The 18716-nt window shown below is 43.2% G+C and overlaps 1 protein-coding gene across 2 annotated transcripts in view; it reads right to left on the bottom strand.

Annotated features, from left to right (window-relative positions):
- LAMB1 (laminin subunit beta 1) overlaps nt 1-17701 on the bottom strand; it is a 94146-nt gene extending 76445 nt beyond the window's left edge. Inside the window, exons 1-2 of one of the 2 annotated variants that reach the window (XM_073000649.2) lie at nt 10837-17701; nt 2191-2288 (exon numbers count right to left, since the gene is read on the bottom strand). In XM_073000649.2, the coding sequence (XP_072856750.2) occupies nt 2191-2227 (37 nt within the window). In that variant the 5' untranslated portion in view covers nt 2228-2288; nt 10837-17701. Of the gene's footprint in view, nt 1-2190; nt 2289-2372; nt 2499-10836 lie in introns of those variants that run through there. The other variant, XM_073000650.2, reaches the window with a different exon arrangement.
- Nucleotides 17702-18716: the final 1015 nt, after the last annotated feature.

An 18716-nucleotide genomic window follows, 5' to 3' on the forward strand; every position in this document is an offset into this window, starting at 1 on the left:
TAAAACCCGCCCTTTTCCACGGCCCCTTCTGGAAGCGGGTGGGTTTGGCAACTCCATCTGGGTCACCTTAAAGCTCCCTCCCTCCTTTTCTCGTCAGGCGAGGGGAACACAATCCAGCTGCGCCGGGGACCATCCAGCGGCGAGGAACAAGCAGGCAATTAAAGCCATATGGCGCCAGACGATCCCTCTTTCAAAACCCACGCCTACTTTTCTCTCCGGGGAGACAGAGGAGGGCGACGGGGAGAGCAGGAAGCCGGGCCGGAGGGAGGGGGGATCGCGGGAGGAGGAAAGAGGAGCGGGGGTTGGCATTTCAGCCGGAACGACGGCTACGATCCCCTGCAGACTCACCTGAAAGTTACCGCCCCCCCGACTAAGCTCGGGGGAAGTTACTTCTGAGTAGGCATCCACAGGGAAGGTGGGGCAGAGGCACTAAACGGGAAACGAGGACCTGAACTGGAAAAGGAGACGGGGGGGCTCAACTTCAAGGGGCTCATTCTGGTTCTTGGAGGGGACGGGGGTGCAAGTGGCGCTCCCTCCGCAGTGATGTTTCCCAGACCAGAGAGAAAGAATGTCCTCCCATTTCCCACGAATCTTGACTTAACGCCCTTCTTGCGTGTCTACTCAAAGCCCTCCTCAGCATCACGGGACTCGCTCCCAACCCAGTTAAGTGTGTAGTTTTTAATTTAATTTTGAAGAGGCACATTTCCCGTTTCTGTAAATCAAACAGGACCAGTCTTATTTTTTGGTTATATCCACACCTCAAAAACCTCCTAACCCCAACCCTGTGCGGTGGGCCAGTCGGAGAGAAAGCGGCTGGTCCGAGGCCAAAGACCGAGGCTCTCCAGCACTCTACCCATTGCACCACACTACCTGTGGAGCTGGGGTGTGTTTGTTTCTCAGGGTCCCGTTCTGCCTTAACGCTCCCAAAGCAACGCTCAGAAGGAATAGATGCCAGCCTTAAGAAGCGGCGCTCGGTCTCCCTTGCGAAAGGGTAGGGCAGGAATCACCAAACACAAGCTCTGCAAGAGTCTTCTTCCTCGGGCTGGTCCCATACAGACATGTTGTACCAGAACTGCCCCAGTAATCGCTCAGCTCGCGTGGCCAGGGCTCCTGGAGTGATGATGGGAGTTGTACTAGTTCAAAAGACCTAGGTGCAGGCTGCGACAGAGTTTGCCCCCTTCCGCCCTAAAATTAAACAAAACGACACTACCAGCCCTCCGACGGATGCAATCCAGAGCGCAATTACTCTGAAGTTAAGCTCCCTTCTGTTTCGTTGAGCTTACTCCCATGCAAGCTGTCCGAAAGTCTGGATTTACCCCCATAGCCTAACCGATCCGAAGCCTGATCACGTTCTTCACGTTCGCTTGGGACTAAACCCATCGTATTCAGGCTCTGCTTGCCGCATCGACGCCGAAATGCGCCCGCAGCCTTCCGGCTTGATCCTTCCCGTGTTTTACTCAAGCGCAAAATCCTCTTCGGTCCACAAGAGCGTCGCCCCTCTTCAAAGCACACCTACCGCCTTCAACAATGTCGCCCTGCAAAGGGGAATCCCAGGCTAGCATGTGAAAGAGGGAAATCTTCCCAGTAGCCTGAAGTTCCGCAGGCCTGCCTGCCTGCCTTCTCAAACGCATAGAGAGGGACACGGGAAAAGGTTTGTGCCCCGAGGAGCTAGCGATCTCCACGTGGAGCGGGGAAGCATCAGTGAGAAAAGGAGGGAAAGTAGCACTCCGGGTAACAAAGAGGATGTCAGACCAAACCCAAAGAAACAAAACAATACAAGACAAAAACATGGGGCACCTTAAAGGCTAACCAACTGTCCAGGAAAGCTCACATTAAAATATAATAGTCTTTAAGGTGCCCCATGGCTTTGTCTTGTTTCTTTGGGTTTGGCCTGATATGCTTGCGCAGAATTAAGACGGCGACCTCTTCTAAAGAGAGAATCAGTTCACCGAGGCGCGCTCGATCCAATGCCCAAAGTTTAAGCCGCAGGACTTTCTGCTCTTGCCCGCTGAGATGCTAGGAAATGGGTCTCCCCGAAAGTGAAGAACCAAAGCACTCCTTCAACGCAGCCGCGGTCTTTCCAGCCAGAGATCCATCCCTCTTAAGTTCAAAAGAGAGACACCCGCTGCCCAAAACAAGAAAGCGAGAAACCGGGGTGGTTGTTTCCTTGGGGGGGGGGCGTTTAATTACCTAGGAAACAGCAAACATGCACCTGGATGGACCCCATCGTCTTACTTCTGCCGGGAAGCTGGAGGGGGAGAAGGAAGCACCCGCCTTCACCTCGGTTTCTAGGAGGGGAAAAAAAGAAAATGCATTAAGTGGCCTGCCTTGCTCTTCTCACAGTTACGCCGGATGGGACCCTCCTGACCTACCCCTTCAGCGCCTCGCCGTCCCTCCGATCCTGACCGCGAGCAAGCCCAGAGCCCGGGACTTCGCCTCTGGAGAGGGGAGGCTCCAGCACGCAAGCGCCTGGGGGTGGGGTGGGGTTAGGGTGGGGAGGGAGGGGAGGGGAGGGGAGGCGGCCTCAGGGCGGGCCACAGCGCCGAGAAGCCCCCTCGAGAGCCGCGGAGGGACTCCTGCCCTTTGTCTCCGCGCCAAACGCCCGCTTTGACAGCTGTTTACAAGACGGCTGGGCAAAGAGCGCAGCGCCTGCGGGTTATTTTTGGCGCAAATATTTAGAGACGCCTTCCCTGGGGTCCGTTCCGCCCGTGAGTTCTTGCGGCTGGCAGGACAGGAGACGTCCGTCGAGTCTGGAAGGCGCAGAACTCGACTTACCTCATAGGGGCTCCACGGGAACTTCAGCACCTTGACAGGAACCAACCGACAGAAAGTGTCTGGTTTCTGTCATTTACAGCCCACCTTGGTTCTAATGAGCTCAAGGTACCCTATATCAGTGGTTCTTAACCTTGGTTTACTCAGGTGTTTTTGGACTGCCACTCCCAGAAGCCTTCACCACCAGCTGTGCTGGCTGGGGTTTCTGGGAGTTGCAGTTCATAAACACCTGAGTAACCAAGGTTAAGAACCACTGTCCTATATGGTTCTCTTCTTCCCCACTTGATCCTCAGGCTGACGTTGGAGGTAGTGACTGGGATTTGAGCCCCGGCTCACCCAGTGAGTATTCTGGCGTACTGGGATTTGAACTCACGTCTGCCCAGTCCTCTTCCAGCCCTCTAACTGCCATACTATATTGGCTATTGTCAATCCTTCCGCCAGAAGTCTGTATCATGCAGTTTCAATTACTGAAAATTTAAAAACCAGTAGAAGCACCAAATCTATTTCTCTGTGCATGTATGCGTTCGTTAAGCAGCGCATGAGGCAATGGTAGCAGTGGATAAGTTTACCGCTTAATGTCCACAAGCTTGAAAACAGAACACTTGCATGTGCATTTTAAAAAAATGAATACTATAAGCAATAACTTTATCCACTGCTACCGGAATCATATATACTGCAAATTAAAATGATTCCGTTTCAATGTCTTCAAGTGTTTCTTATTTGCCTTGTGTATTTTAAAAGTTTACTATCAGGTTTGTCGTTGTCTGCTTTCTGCCTCTTCTTGTTAAATGCCCTCAAGTTGCCTCCAACTTATGGCAACACTATGAAAATGAGAGCTCCAGCATGTCTTGTCATTAACAGCCCTGGTCAGCTCTTCCAAACTCAGGGCTGTCACTTCTTTTAGGGAGTCAATCCATCTCATATTTGGTCGTCTTTTCCTGTTGCCTTCAACATTTCCTAACATTATTGTACTGTACTGTATTTTCCAGAGAATCATGCCATCTCATGATGTATCCAAAACAGGACAGTCTCAGCTTTGTCATGTTCGTCTTCTGAGATAACTCAGGTTTGATTTGCTTTGGGAATCCCTTTTCTGTCTTTCTGGCAGTCCAGTCTGTAGGATTCTCCCCCTGCATTGTATTTCTAATTAATTGGGGTTTTTTTGTCAGTTTTCTTTACTCTCCAACGTTCACACTCATACATGGTGATCAGAAATACAAGGGTGTGGATGATCTTGGTCTCTAGTGACATATCTTTCCATTTAATTAACTTTTCCAGTCCCTTCATTGCTGCCCTTCAGGTTTCAGCCTTCTTCTAACTTCTTTGCTGCAGCTTCCATTTTGATTTATGGTTGAACCAAGGTATAGAAAAAATTTAACTATTCCAGTTCTTCATTGTCAACACTGAAGTTATGTACTGTAATTCTTCTGTAGGCACAATTTTGGTCTTAATGTTAAACTGCAGTACTGTACTGCTTTAGCACTTTCTTCTTTCACTAATAATAATTTTAGAACTGCAGAGGAAGGGACTCTATGAAGCATCGAGTCCAGTCCTTGTCAAGGAGGCTCAGTGGGAAATAGAACCCCCAACCTCTGGCTCCAGAGCCAGATACCTAAAACACTGAGCTATCCAGCAAAAGTTGTTTCATCTCATTGGTGCTTTCTGTCAGTAAAATGGTGTTATCTGCATATCTTAAATTATTGATATTTTTTCCACTGATTTTCACTTCCCATCCATCTGAATCTAGTCCAGTTTTCCATATAATATGTTCTGCGTTCAAACTGAATGGACAGAGAGATAAAATGCACCCATGTCTGACATCTTTGCCTATAGGAAATGTTCTGTTTCTCTATATTCAGTGCTAATGGTAGCTTATTGTCCACAATACAGGTTATGTGTAAGGACAGTCAAGCGCTAAGGCACACCCATTTCCTTTAGAACAATCCATAGCTTCCCATGATCGACACACCCAAAGGCTTTGTTCATAGGCAGATCTTCTGAATTTTTTTTGGTACACTCCAATAGCTAGCAGATATTTGCAATATGATCTTGAGTGCCTCTGCCTTTTCAGAATCTAGCTGGAACATCAGCCGTTTTTTGCTCTTTCTGATTTAAAAGAGTGCAGCAATAGATATTGTGCAACAGAGGAAATCAGCATTCCTTACCAAAGCATAAAAAGGGGGGAACCTCTAACAAAATTTTAAAACTTTGGAACTAGACCTCAGATCAGCATCAAATTTGGCACAGATGTAGTAGACAGTCTGCTCTTACTTTGAACCAAATTTGGGGATATTTAGGCAGATGATTCTTAATTGTGATTTTTTAAAGCATGTCTATTGCAGACACTGGAGACTTTTTCTGTTTGCACATTTAAAACAGATCAAATACATTGAAAAGATCAGACTTGCTTATTTTGACAGAGAATAGTTAGTCCCAGCTGATTTTTTTTCTTAATTTGGGAGGAATCCAAGCACCAGGAGCTGTAATACTCACTTTGAAAAAAAACTATTTCAAAGAGGAAAAACCTTTGACTTTCTGGCTTTCTTGTAAACTAGTTATCAGCACAAACAGTTTAAACATAAACATTGAGAGCTGGGAAAGGAAATGTGAACTTTTGACCATACTAGTCAGGACCAAATTAAATTTATTATATTATTTATTTATTTATGTAATTTATTTAAAATATATTTATCCTACTTTTCTCCTTAAAAGGACTCAAGGTGGCTTGGGTCCTTTTAAGGAGAAATGACTCTCAGGGTGATAACTTTTTAACTCCTTCCTGGCCAAACAGATATTTTAAAAAGTTTTTCTGGTGTAAAAACATTTTAAAATATATAGAAAATTAATATTCAGGAGATCACTCATTTAAGCTGTGAAATTTTTGTTTCTGTTTTGTTTTGTTTTGTTTTTTGCTTTGTGACAAGGCATAGTCTTACATGATGTTAGCAGAGTTTTGGTGCCTATTGCATGAATCTTGTCAATATACAATTGTTTGGTAATTAGGAGGGGGAAAAACCCTCCAAATATGCTATGTACCATCAAATCACTTCTGATGTGTGGTGATTGTATGGGTTACTGACTTAAATATGTTATCATTAACTGCTCTGCTCAGATCTTGGCAAACTAACAACATCTCATGTTAGGGTGTTCTTTCTTCCTATTGCTCCCTTCTTCCTAGCAATATTGTCTTTTCTATTCAACTCAGATCTTGCAAACTAACAGCTGTAGTTTCCTATATTGAGTCAACCCATTTCATGTTAGGTCTTCCTCTTTTCCTAATGCTCCACCCTGTTTTACTTAGCAATATACAGTAGAACCTTGACTTACGAACTTAATCCATATTGGAATGGTGTTCGAACGTTGAAACGTTCATAAGTCGAAGCAAAATTTCCCATTGAAATGCATGGGAATGGGATTAATCCGTTCCAGCATTTTTAAAAAATGCCAATAAAAATAAAACACTGGAAGCCCCATAGGAATGTGCTGGGTCTGGGAAAAAACCACACACACCAAAAAACAAACAACAAAACACAGAAACATAACCCCCCAGCCCAAACCCACCATGCAAAGCCCACCCAGAACAGTTTTTAAAAAACAAAATGCAGCACCTTACCTTAAAAAGCACCCTGGGGTTCCCGCAGGTCTGTGGCGCCCAGGGCTGTCCGTGCATGGGGCAGAAACTGAAGAGGCACCAGCCAGAGAAGCTGGGAACCAGGCGGCAGGAGAGAAAGGGAGCCTCAAAGGCTGGCCTCCTGCTCCTCCAGAGCCCCAGCCTTCCCTTGGGCAGCAGTGCTCACCCAGCTGGGAAGCACTTGCCCGCCACCTCGGTCCCGAAGTGAATGAGACCATTCGCCCACCCACCTCCTCCTGCTCCTCTGGAGGGAAGACTGGGACTCTGGAGAAGCAGGAGGCAACCAGGCAAACGGTCCCGTTCACTTCGGCCAGCCTTTGAGGCTCCCTTTCTCTCCTGCCTCCTGCTTCCTGGCTTCTCTGGCTGGAGGGAAGCTGTGGTGGAGCAGGAGGCGGCAGGCGAGTGGGCGGACAGGGGGAATGCATCTGGAAGAGGTGCCTGGGTATTTGCCCTTGGCCGGGAACCCCTCACCCAGAGGGGGCTGAGCAGGAACTGGGAGTCTGCCACCTCGAAGGGGGGGAGTTCCGAAGTAGGCACTCACCCACCCAGATCCGCCCCGGCCAGGTCCCCAGTCCCGGCCTCATTCACTTCGGCCAGGCTTTGAGGCTCCCTTTCTCTCCTGCCACCAGGTTCCCGGCTTCTCTAGCCGGTGCCTCTATAAATTTGAATTTACCACCTTTTCCCCCTGCCTTTTTTTTGTGTTCGCAAGTGGAAGCTCTGCTCGCAAGTCAAAGCAAAATTTTGCAAGCGGAGCTGTTCGTATGTCAAAAAGTTCATAGGTAGGGACGTTCGTAAGTCGAGGCACCAATGTAATCTGTTCTGGTCACTTCTGTATCTCCATCATATGTGCATGGTAAGATAGGCTCATTTTACTCAATTTTGCTCTAGTGAGAGTTCAGACTTGACTTGATTGAACACCCACTTTCTTGCTTTTCTGGCTGTCTTTCATATCTGTATGGATATCCTCCAACACCACATTTCGTATTAGTTGGATTTTGTCCCTATCTTTCTTCACTGTCTTTCTTTCACATGGTTGGGAATCACTGCTGTAAGCCATGTTGACTGCTACCATTGGTGTTGTCAACATTCAAGCTGGTCTTTGCTATGTACAGTTTGGCATCCTTTTTCCAGCTGGCAACGTGGACATAACATTGTGCAGCAATATTGGGCCATTTCCTGCCTTTTTGAATCATGGGTACAGAAATGCAATATACCACATTCATAAATCAGAAATTTTTTAAAAAAAATTCAAGGTGAGAGATATTTAAGGAGTGATTTTATCACTTTTACCTCACACTGAGTTTCCATGGCCAAGTAGGGATTCAAACCCGGGTCTCCTAAGTCCTAGTTTGTCACTCCTTTCAATATAACTCATTGTGAATGGCCTCATTAAATGGTGAAGGATTCATATTTCATGAGTCAGGCACTGGCTCCTGCTCTATCTTGTGCTTTTCCCCCTGGGATCTGAAGTGATAATGTGAGCAGGAGGAAAGTGTGTTTTCACCACAGATCAGTGACTTATACTGTAGTATTCATTTTAAAAAAAAAGCAAATATATATATAAAATCAAGATACTTTGATGGTTTACTTTTTAAAAAGAGTTATTTTTAAAAAATTGCTCAGAAGTCTGCAAGATCCTATTACTCATTTTGATGAAGAGATGTAGAAGAATCAAAAGCTTACACATTTCTGAGCAATTTTTAAAGAAGGTAATTATATACTTTCCCATCAAAAGCAATTTTAACTTATTGGGGCTGTATGCTTTTTTCCACTTTTTTTTAAACAGTGAAATTGCCATTACTGTTTCCTTATGACAGCAGCCCTTGGCATCTAAAATCAGCTTTGCTCCTAGAATTTAATCCAATTAATAGCACAGTCCTACGTATCTTTAGAATTAATTCCCTCTGCCTCTAGTAGGATTTGATCTCTAGGAACTATCGTTAGGATTGTAGACTTTCACTATGTAACAATCAATGTAATTATGTAAGCTGCCTTCAGTGCCTGGACTGGGAGAAAAAGCAGAATACAAGATAATTAAATAAATAGATTTACTCTGCTCTTCAGTGAGTCATACCCCAGATGTGTAAATAAAATTGCAGAGTTGGTAAACCTAACATAACTCTATTTAAATACTGTTATAAACTCTCAATGTTTTCGATTCACTCAGTTCTGTTTACAGAAGAAGACCTCTGGAAATCCCTAAAGGTTGCTCTTTTGCGATATTGTAGTAGTTGAATAGAATGAGTTATTCCTCTCCCTTGGCTTGAATGTTTGCAGTACTTCTTTGAAAAGTGGAGAAGCTGATAACCACAGTTATGTTCTTGGCTCTGTCACTTTTTTGGGTGCTTCTCACTTCATGTATCCATTTTCAGCCCCTGTACTGAATCAGATATACCTGCCGAGGGAAGATGGCAGTGCTAGGGTGCTTTAAGGACAGCACAAGTTTATTTAGACTAGGGTTGACATCAGGTGATTCAAAGGTGAGGTTAGATGGGAATGAAATACCTAAAGCACATTCTCTGACAATTGAACAAAAGATTAAATAGATGCAAAAGAAGCACAAAAACCTTTCACAATAATGGGTGCTAAGGCAATCATCCTAGTGTGGATGGATCAAGAGGCTGAAGTTAATTGATTCAGCTAAGCTAGATTGATTGTTTTAGCATCCATTATGGTTGCTGTGGTATAACAACAGAGTAACTGACTGGGATTGGAGAGACCTGGGTTTGAATCCCTGCTCAGCCATGGAAACTCTGAGGTGCTAGCACTGGTAAATCAGTTCCTTAAATATCTTACTTACCTTGGAAACCCCATAGGGTCACTATAAGTTGGTTCTGATTGACTGCGGATAACCATTGCTGCTGTAAATGGGCTATTCTTTTTTTGCATACATCTAAGCTATAATTGATTTGCTGTATGCTCTGTGTTTTGTATTTTGCTGCCATTTAACTCAAACTTTAAGAAGGATTTCCTCTATCCCCCTCTGAATTTATTTGTACCCTCACAAACTGAGAATGGCAGTTGTTACACCTGATTATGTCAAAACAAGTGTTGCTTTTTTGCTGCAAGAAACCAACATAGCAACCTTCAACAATTTTGCTCGTGAAAGTGCACGACACAACAAACCAGTTTATGTCAAACGTGCCTGTTCTAAACATTTGGTGATATTGCCACTTAGCTGAGGTAATTTTTAAAATGTTAGTAAGTGGTTACTGTATTAATTAACAGACTGAATTTTGCAAGCAGGGGCAACACATTTTATAATCCCATCTTAAGGCAAGATGTAGGCCATCCTGGAGACCTGCCAGCATTCTGTTGTAGAAGCCCATTGTCAGCATTCCCACCCGCATCCCTAGAGAATGAGAGAGACGGAGAGAGAGAGGGAGAGAGAGAATGCACCCACTGGGAGCAGAGTCTGCCCGCCTGGATAGACTCTGTGTCCAGGAGATGTTTATAGCGTGGGGGGAGGGCCATCACCCATTGACTTGGCCACACACATTGGTGAGAGGTGAGTCATGAGAAAAAGCAAAAAAAAAATACCCTCTTAAAAACCTCTGACAGGAAGGGATAGTTAAACCCTTAAATAGACAAACAAGAGACAGAATACTCTCCTATTTATCTCAGGGTAATGTTCCTTTTTCTTAAACCTACACCATTTTTAAAGGGTCAGTGAAACCCAAAGCACAACTGTTACATCCCCCCCATTGTTTTATTTAAAGAAGAGAACCATGCAACGCCGAGCAGTACCTTTAAGGCTACATGCAAAACCATCTTTAAGCATTTTCCAAAATGGAAACCAATTTTTTCTCTGTTGTAGCAAATCTCAGAATGTGACTCGTGGCGTCTTGAACGTATTAAAGACATAAACTTTTGTGCAACATAGGCGAGTTCATCAGAGATGCCAAATTTCTTGAATGCATTAGAACTGAAGGTATTGGAAAATTACAGTATTTAATTGTTTCTAATTTTAGGCTGGTGTTGTACTGAGGGTGGCTCTACTCCCATCAACCTTAGCCAGCATAGCCAATGGTGAGAAATGCAGGGAAAAGCATCTGTGGGGCTGTACCTTGTCTTCCCCTGTTCTAGACATCCAATTTTTACACCAACTAGAGTTGACCCGTTCAATGAAAGAGATGTACATTAATGTTGACATAACAAGTATCAATCATTTAGTAGGTCTCCTCTAGGTGGGGAATAACAATGGAATTTAGCCTGTATCTTTTAGTAAATATGGGTATTACTGTTTCAGAGTTTTGAATTTTGGTACTCGTATAATTCCTCTAGCTGTGCAGCAGAAGTGAAGGGATTCACAGAGCAGAATACCTTCAAATTCCCCAGATTTAGTCCCCCTTTCTCATTAACAGTTACTTACAGTCTCAATAATTTACACTGAGACATTAGTGATAGGAAGAATAAAAGGTTTAACTACTTACAGTTGAAGAGATCAAACAACAAACTAAGAAACATGACTGTTTTCAGGCAACAGACCTCAGCAGACTATAGATGGGGGGGGGAGCACTGAACAGAGAGGTGGAGCTCTCTTTGAATTTAGAGGGAGGAGGGAGCCAATAGTGCTGGATAGATTGATATCCAGCCGCACCTACTAGAGGCAGCAATCAAGGTTGCAAACACTCCAACAATTACAGCCAAGGCAAGTAGGATTTACTCCTGAGTAAACACACATACGATTTTTGTTATGCCATACATTTTCAAGGGCAAGAACAACCTCCTTCAAGGACTACTCTTTTGCCTATGAAAACGTATGACTTCATAATGTACCGTACTTATCCCAAAAGCTTAGGCATTTCAGGATTTTTGTTTGTTTTTATTGTAGCATTAACACCCTTTGTTATTCTGCAGTTTATCTGTTTCTTTATTGTAAGAAACAAAGATAAATCTATTCCATTATTTTTGCATTATCCCTTGGATTCTGCTCCATTCGTCCCATTTATATTTGTGAGTCTTTTTTGGGCAGCACTATGCTTCTGTGCTCTGTACAGCACTAGCACACACTGGGGGGTAACACACATTTACTGTTGAGTAGCCACAATAGTACTTAGTTGCAATCCTATGCACATGGTATAGCTGTTTTGAGTAAGCTCCATTCGGTACAATGGGATTTCCTTCTGGACATAGAATAGTCCTGTAACAGTATGATTGAATAATGGAGTTCTCTTTTTAAACATACATACTGTAACTTAAGTGCACATAACACCTACTTCATCATTTGATAACTTGTCACTCTCCGATGGTTGAGTGAAATCCCGCTAGGGAAAAAAAGTTGTGATAAAATCTGTATTTGTTTGTGCTAGTATATGGTGAGATGTAAGTGTAAAATGGGATGCTGAAAAGCCCCAGTAAGTGAGGCCCTGGTCACATGGGGGATATGTTTTCTAGTTCTTACAATGCTTTCCATACAACTGTTGTACTGATTCTCAGTCACTGGGTATATATCCCAGGGCAAACATCCCAAAAACCTTTTGTGGTAATGATTTATTTCCTCCTACTTGAGTCATTATGGCTGGCTACACCATGGTACTGCTTTATTTTCTCTCTTGCTTCAAAGGGCAATTTAGCTCCTTGATTTATATATATTTATATATAAGGGTGTAACATTCTGTTGTTCTTAGCCAGCAATTAATAAGTCAGTGCTGGGATTCTGGGGAGCGTCCACACCTGCTGGCTTGTTGTGTGTTCAAGAATCGCAGCAGAGTCTCATAATTATCAGCGAGAGTGTCACACCCTGTGTATAACAAAGCAAAAAGTAGGAATGGGGACTTGAGTCGTGGGAGTCGCCGTCAAATCAGACTAAGTCTCACTAGTGACTTGGACTCAACTTGGGTTTGTTTTCCCAATGGCTTGGACTCAACTCACAACTTGGAACCCATCCCTCCCTCCCTTTTTTTTCTGGGGAAAAAGGCTCTTTTTAAATAGGGACTCAGACTTGGGGTCTGGGACTTGGTACCAAAGACTTGGACTCGGGACTCAGACCCAAAGACTTGACAACATCTCTGGCAAAAGGGTTTCAATCATTAAGTTTCTACTGTGTATATACAGTGGTGCCCCACATGATGATGATAATCTGTTCCATAGAAATCGCTGTTTAGCAAAATCATCGTCATGCAAAATCCTTCCCCATTGGAATACATTGAACCCCGTTTAATGCATTTCAATGGGGAAAATACATCATCGTCCTGCGAAGATCGTCCATAGGGAAGCCATTTTGCGACCGCTGATCAGCTGTTAAAATGGCTGTTATGCAAAGCATGGGTCCCGAAAACACAGGGAAGCCATTTTGTGGAGCCGCCGATCAGCTGTAAAAATCGTCGTATTGAGAAAAAACGCTCCGCGAAGCACGGACCAAATCATCATCCAGTGAAAATCCCCCAAAGGAGTGACTGTTTTGCGAATCGCTATAGCGATCGCAAAACCTCGTCATGCGGATTCATTGTTTTACAAGGTCGTCATCTAGCGAGGTGCCACTGTATATCTGGGGATCTGTCCATATCATGGCCTTTACTTCAGTTCTTTTGTACTTTCTAAGGGGTGTTGTGGCTTTAACAAAACTGTGAAAATCTTAAAAACATAAAAGGTAACATAGCAGCTGTACAGTTTTGCACATAGAACAGTTTTAATGTAAATTTTCCTTTTTAAATCCCCTTTCAAAACACTTCAACCAAATGTCCAGATATTACAATTAGTTTTCTGGGCAGGAGAGAAAATAGGAAGCATCACAGGCACAGAATCTCCCCTAAAGCTGTTGAAACCTACCTGGTTATGTGTTCTGAAACATGTTAGGCATTTCAGAAGAATTTTGGTTTCCAGAGCATGTGCAGAGTTCCTTGGAGAGAAGAGGTTCTGCAAGAGAACATCTTGGCTTCCTGATTACACACTGTTTGGAAAACCCTGACTTAGGCAGCTTCCCTATGACCTTAGAAACTGCAGATGCAGCCAGAGGGTTTCTTTTACTGTACACGTAATGGGGATTTAGAAGGTTTTTAGATTCCCAAATAAATTATATCAGCACTTTTCTGTCATTTCAACCTCATGTGCATGTTATTTCCCCTTCCCAATTGTGCCTTGTATTTCACTCCTTATTTGAATATACATAGATGTGTGTGTGTGTGTGTGTGTGTCTGTGTGTGTGTCTGTGTCTGTGTGTATGTTTTTAGAAATCCAGAAGTACACAATGGTGTTCCCTTGCAAATGTTACTGGGGGCACCTCCCCATGGAAGCATGCAACTATAAACACTTTCTGTGGCCTGGCTTTAACATGGGCTGGGGTGTGTGTGTGTGTGTGTGTGTGTGTGTGTGTGTGTGTGTGTGTGTGTGTGTGTGTGTGTGTGTGTGTGTGTGTGAGAGAGAGAGTGAGAGAGAGAGAGAGTGTGTGTGTGTGTGTGTGAGAGAGAGAGAGAGAGGGAGAGGGAGAGGTCACTCATACCAGAGGACCTGGTAAAACACTTCTGAATACTTTACTCCTAGATAATTCTAGGAGGGCCGCCACAAGTTGGAATCAATATATTGACACATCATTATTATTATCATTATTGTTATAGCCCACAAGAGAGGGAGGCTAGGGAAGAAGACATGATAGCAATCTTCCAATATCTGAAGGGTTCCTAACAGGAAGAGGGTGTCGATTTATTCTCCGTTGTGCCTGAGGGTAGGACAAGAACCAATGGGTGGAAACTCATCAGAGGGAGATCCAACTTAGAAATAAGGAGGAATTTCCTAGTGGTGAGAACCATTAAGCAATAGAACAGCTTGCCTCCCAATGTTGTGGGTGCCCATTGGAGGTTTTCAAGAAAAGACTGGGCAGCCATCTATCCGGGATGGTATGAGGTCCGGGATGGTATGAGGTCTGTGATGGTATGAGGTCTCCTGCCTTGGGCAGGGGGTTGGACTAGAAGACCTCCAAGGTCCCTTCTGACCCTATGACGATTCTATGAAGAACTGAGTAGCCTTTTGTTAAGACTATATTTTCAGGAAAAACATCTGTGAAAGAACACATTTAAAAGTGGTAAAAGAAATTACCAATTCTATGTAGTATTATTCTTATTAGACGTGGTTAGTGTCTCTTTCTCTGTGGGTGGAAATATGAGACCCTGTGTTAGGACACACTCCCCAGCTTAATTGTTTTAACATATGTTGGAACCATCTACACTTACTAGCAATTGTATTCTGGGATTCGTAGTCCACTGGGAAAATACTGGGAAAATACCAGATCAAGGAAGGCAATTCCAAAGAAGGAAAAAGAGCAATTTTATAGGAGCCAGTAGCAAATATGTTACATAAGGTGACAACCTACTGTACATACTGTTCATTGTAAACTCCACTGTTGGAAAAACAGATGAGTCTATTAACAAATTAATAGAGTGAATTCAAATTAGACAGTTTGAGGTTTAAAACGTTAACAGCAACAATGGAACCTTTCACTTTCTAAGTAACAAATTAATTTTGGAACCTAATGTTCCAATTGTGTTCTGTCACTAGTCCCACTGTCTACATGTTATATATCCTTGTAGCCTTTACCCTTAAAGCCTTTATGCACCTAGCCCAGCAAGAAGTCTATGGAAATCAGCTTATTTTGAGGATCCCACATAATAACACATGTCTTGTCTTCACAACACACAGAAACTGAAGTTCATAGGTAAACTTAGTTTCCTCTTAAAACAGTTCATTTGATTTAAACCAGGTTGGATAATGACACTCTGACCAGTGTTGCCCCAAATGACCAGTGGTTAGGCATGGCAGGAATGTGATTCCAACATCTGGAGGGCTGCAGGTTGTCAATCCTGGATTTAAACCCTGGCTTTTCTTCCCTTTCTTTAAAAATTATTTTCTATTCCCAGAAGCTTACAGGTAAGAATACTGTAAATGACAGAAGACTCAAAAGATTATTTTTCATGTTGTTGCAGGGGGTGGATGGGGTGGAATGTGTGAAAGAAACATTGTGGTTGCTTTGAAGGCCAACTGAAATAATGAGATATGGGGCAGCAAAGACTTGGGGTGGTGAGGCAGCTTCAGGGGAAAAGTGTTCCCTGTCAAATAGCTAAATATGAGTCCCCTTAAATAGCCCCTCTGAATTCTACAGAGTTAGGCATTTTCCCCTCTTTCTCTGGACTTTGCATGGGGCAGGAGGAAATATATATAGAGAGGAAGGGAGTAAATTTATTACTGCATTGTTAAAACGTTTGTGTGTGTTTTTTGCCTCATCAATCAACTTGCAGATGGAGGTATAAGGAATGTCTGCTGAGAGAAGGTCTAGCAGCCTCTTCTCATCTCCTCCTCCTCCTCCTCTTTTGACCTAATTATTAAATTCCCCAGGTTGCAGCAAGAGGCATGTGGGTTTAATCATTAGGCAGCCAGGTTAGGATATTATGGAGGGGAAAGTGGCACACTAGTAAATAAATGTTGGTGTAAGTAAAGCTGTTATGCAAGATGAAAGCATTTCCCTCCTGCTGTGGCTATTGAAGCTTTCTGAGCATTAAGAGGGAGAGGAAAGATTTATAATTGGAAGAAAGATGTGTGGATCCTGGGAGTGATTGTGTGTGAAAGAACTTTAAGATAGCGAACACCAGGTGTTCAAAAATCATCATCCAGGAGGTCTCCAAAGCATTAGGTCATCTGAAAGGTCATGGGAATGTTTTATGCAACAATTGCACTTCATTTTTTTTTTCTTTTATGCCTTGGCTTATAAAAAGATCTATTTAGAATTCAAGGTGGGGGGGGCAGTTCAAATTGTTCCTTTAACACTATTTTAGAAATTACAGGATACCCCAGACAGTCCTGACTGAAAAGTATAACCAGCACATCCAGCCAGAGGTCCTGCCCCCTCGGCAGAAAGTGAGACAGTCCTGCTTTTCTTCTTACCGTGTTTCCCTGGAAATAAGACAGGGTCTTATATTAATTTTTGCACCAAAAATGCATTAGGGCTTATTTTCAGGGGATGTTTTATTTTTTTTTTCATATTCAACAATCTATATTTATTCAAATGCAGTCATGTCATCTTCTTTTGGTTCCTGCACAATGCAGCACAACGGTGGAGGGTGGAGTTTCACTTAACTGGGGCTTATTTTTGGGGTAGGGCTTATTTTCAGGTTAGATCCTATTTTCGGGGAAACAGGGTAAGAAAAGTTATCCAACACTCAAGAAGACTTTAGAGAGGACAAGTATTAAAACTCACTCATCAGAAAACAACATACATAGAAGCACCTTTGTTTTGTGACATGTTGTTGAGTAACTTCTGACTTACAGTGACCCTGATAAGGTTTTAGGGTATTGCCACCTACTAGTGAGTTCTCATAATGCAGCCATTCTCAACTTTTTTTTTTTGCCCACAGCTATAAACACATTAGGAAAGAAATATAAGCTGAATCAGGATTGTATGTGTAATGAACCTTATAAGGTGGTATGTGAAGAACTGTTTCCAGTCTGTGGCCACCTTCAAATGTGCCATATGGCCCCCACTGAGAATGGTTGCATAGTGCATAGCCAAATGGGTTTTTGACTATGCACTATGGAAAGGTTAAGATTCTGTCCATGACACTACACTAAAACAGATGTTCCCTTTATAAGTATCCTGTCAGTAATGAGTCCAGTTCAGCTTCTGGGGCTTAACAGGTCTGTAATACAGAGGCAAGTCCATAAATTTTCTCTTCTACAGTCTGTGCCTCATTGATAACAAGTCCCAACTATTATGAGAACAGATTTCTTAGGGCCTGTCCAAATGGGCATATAGATTGGTATATGGATTGCTGTTGGTATGGTTTGGTTCAAACCAAATGACAGCATCCACATATTTCTACTTAAATTGATCCATCCTGTCCCTTGAAGAGCTCTTGTACACTTCTCTGGCACAGCACTAGCACAGGTTTTTTTTTGGTAAGATTTAGCACAACCCTTAGTTGACATCCAAATGGAGCAATGGGTGGCATTATCAGAGGTGATAACCCTCTGGTGTAATAGGTGGGTTGTGACATTAAAAGAGAAACCTCCCCCGCTATTTTTGTTGTCTTCTCCGCCCCGCCCCCACAACTGAAGCAGTGCAATTCTAGGTAGATGCATTGCTCTTTCAATATGCCACTTACTTTATTTAACAACAAAAAAGCCACTGCAGCTGGCTGAATGAGGGCTGTGAGAAAAGGCAGGGAAGGGGGCTGTGTCGACATCATGGGCTCTGCCTCCACAAGGCAACTCAGCCCTGGAGACTCTGACTGAGGAGAAAGGTCAGAAACATTTCCAATGTGAACCAAAGGATGGCTCAAGTGAGAGATAAAATAGATCGCACTGAAGATAAAAATCCTTTAATCCCAAACTAAATTGTGTGTGATTGTTCTTTCCTTGCATGAACTCACTCTTCTTAGGCTGAGGATCTGTGTTAGGACCACACATGAGATAAATATAGCCCTCCAGATGTGAGCCTCACAGCCTCTCGCTCTTTTCTCCTCCCAGCATGATTTTTCTGTGCAAGTCCCAACTCCCTCCAAGAAATCTCACACAATAACTCACAAGATTTCTTGTAGGTTTTATGGTCAGTTCTTCTGGAATAAATGCCATTCTGTGAAGGATTGTTTTGATTCCTAGACAGATTGGCATATTTCATGCACAGGATTCACTGGGAAGGACATTATTCACTGGGAAGAACTCGACCATTTCCTGCACATAAAAAGCTGGGCTGAGGGGGACAAGTTTGGGGTCTTGTATTTGCAAGAAGCTGGGAAATCTTGCTGATGCAGAGGAAGATCTCGGTAGGGAATCTGTATGCTGAGACCTGGAAAACTGCCAGAAACAAAACATTTTGCGAATATGCATTCTTATTCCAGATATTTCAGTCCCCCAAATCCCTTATCACTAGCCATGCTGGACAGATAGGACTTTCAGCCCCAAATACCTAAGCAGTCAAAGATCTCTCATGCTTGAATTATGAAAAGGAGTAGTGTCCTTCATTATCACTAAAATCAATTACTCATTACTACCTTTTAAAAGATAGCCGATTGCAATGGGAAAATACATGGAGCTTGGGATATAAACATCTTAGACTGGTTGTAGTCTGACCCTTACATACCTGTCAGTGATTTATCAAGCCTGTGTTCTCCACTTTGACAATGAGGTTAAGTGAAGATCTTACGGGTAAGACATCTAGCCAACATTTTTGTCTTGTGTGATTCTCCTGCTGCCACCACCACCAACACTATTTGTCTGGTCACTTCCCTAACACACTTAGAAATGTAATGGTTACTACACCTTCCCACTGCAAGGCATTTTTAAACTCTACGTGTTGGAAAACACAAAAGTTTGCACAAGCGGTACA

The sequence above is a fragment of the Pogona vitticeps genome, chromosome 5 (genome assembly GCF_051106095.1).
Source record: "Pogona vitticeps strain Pit_001003342236 chromosome 5, PviZW2.1, whole genome shotgun sequence".
In the NCBI taxonomy this organism is placed as follows: Eukaryota; Metazoa; Chordata; class Lepidosauria; order Squamata; family Agamidae; genus Pogona; species Pogona vitticeps.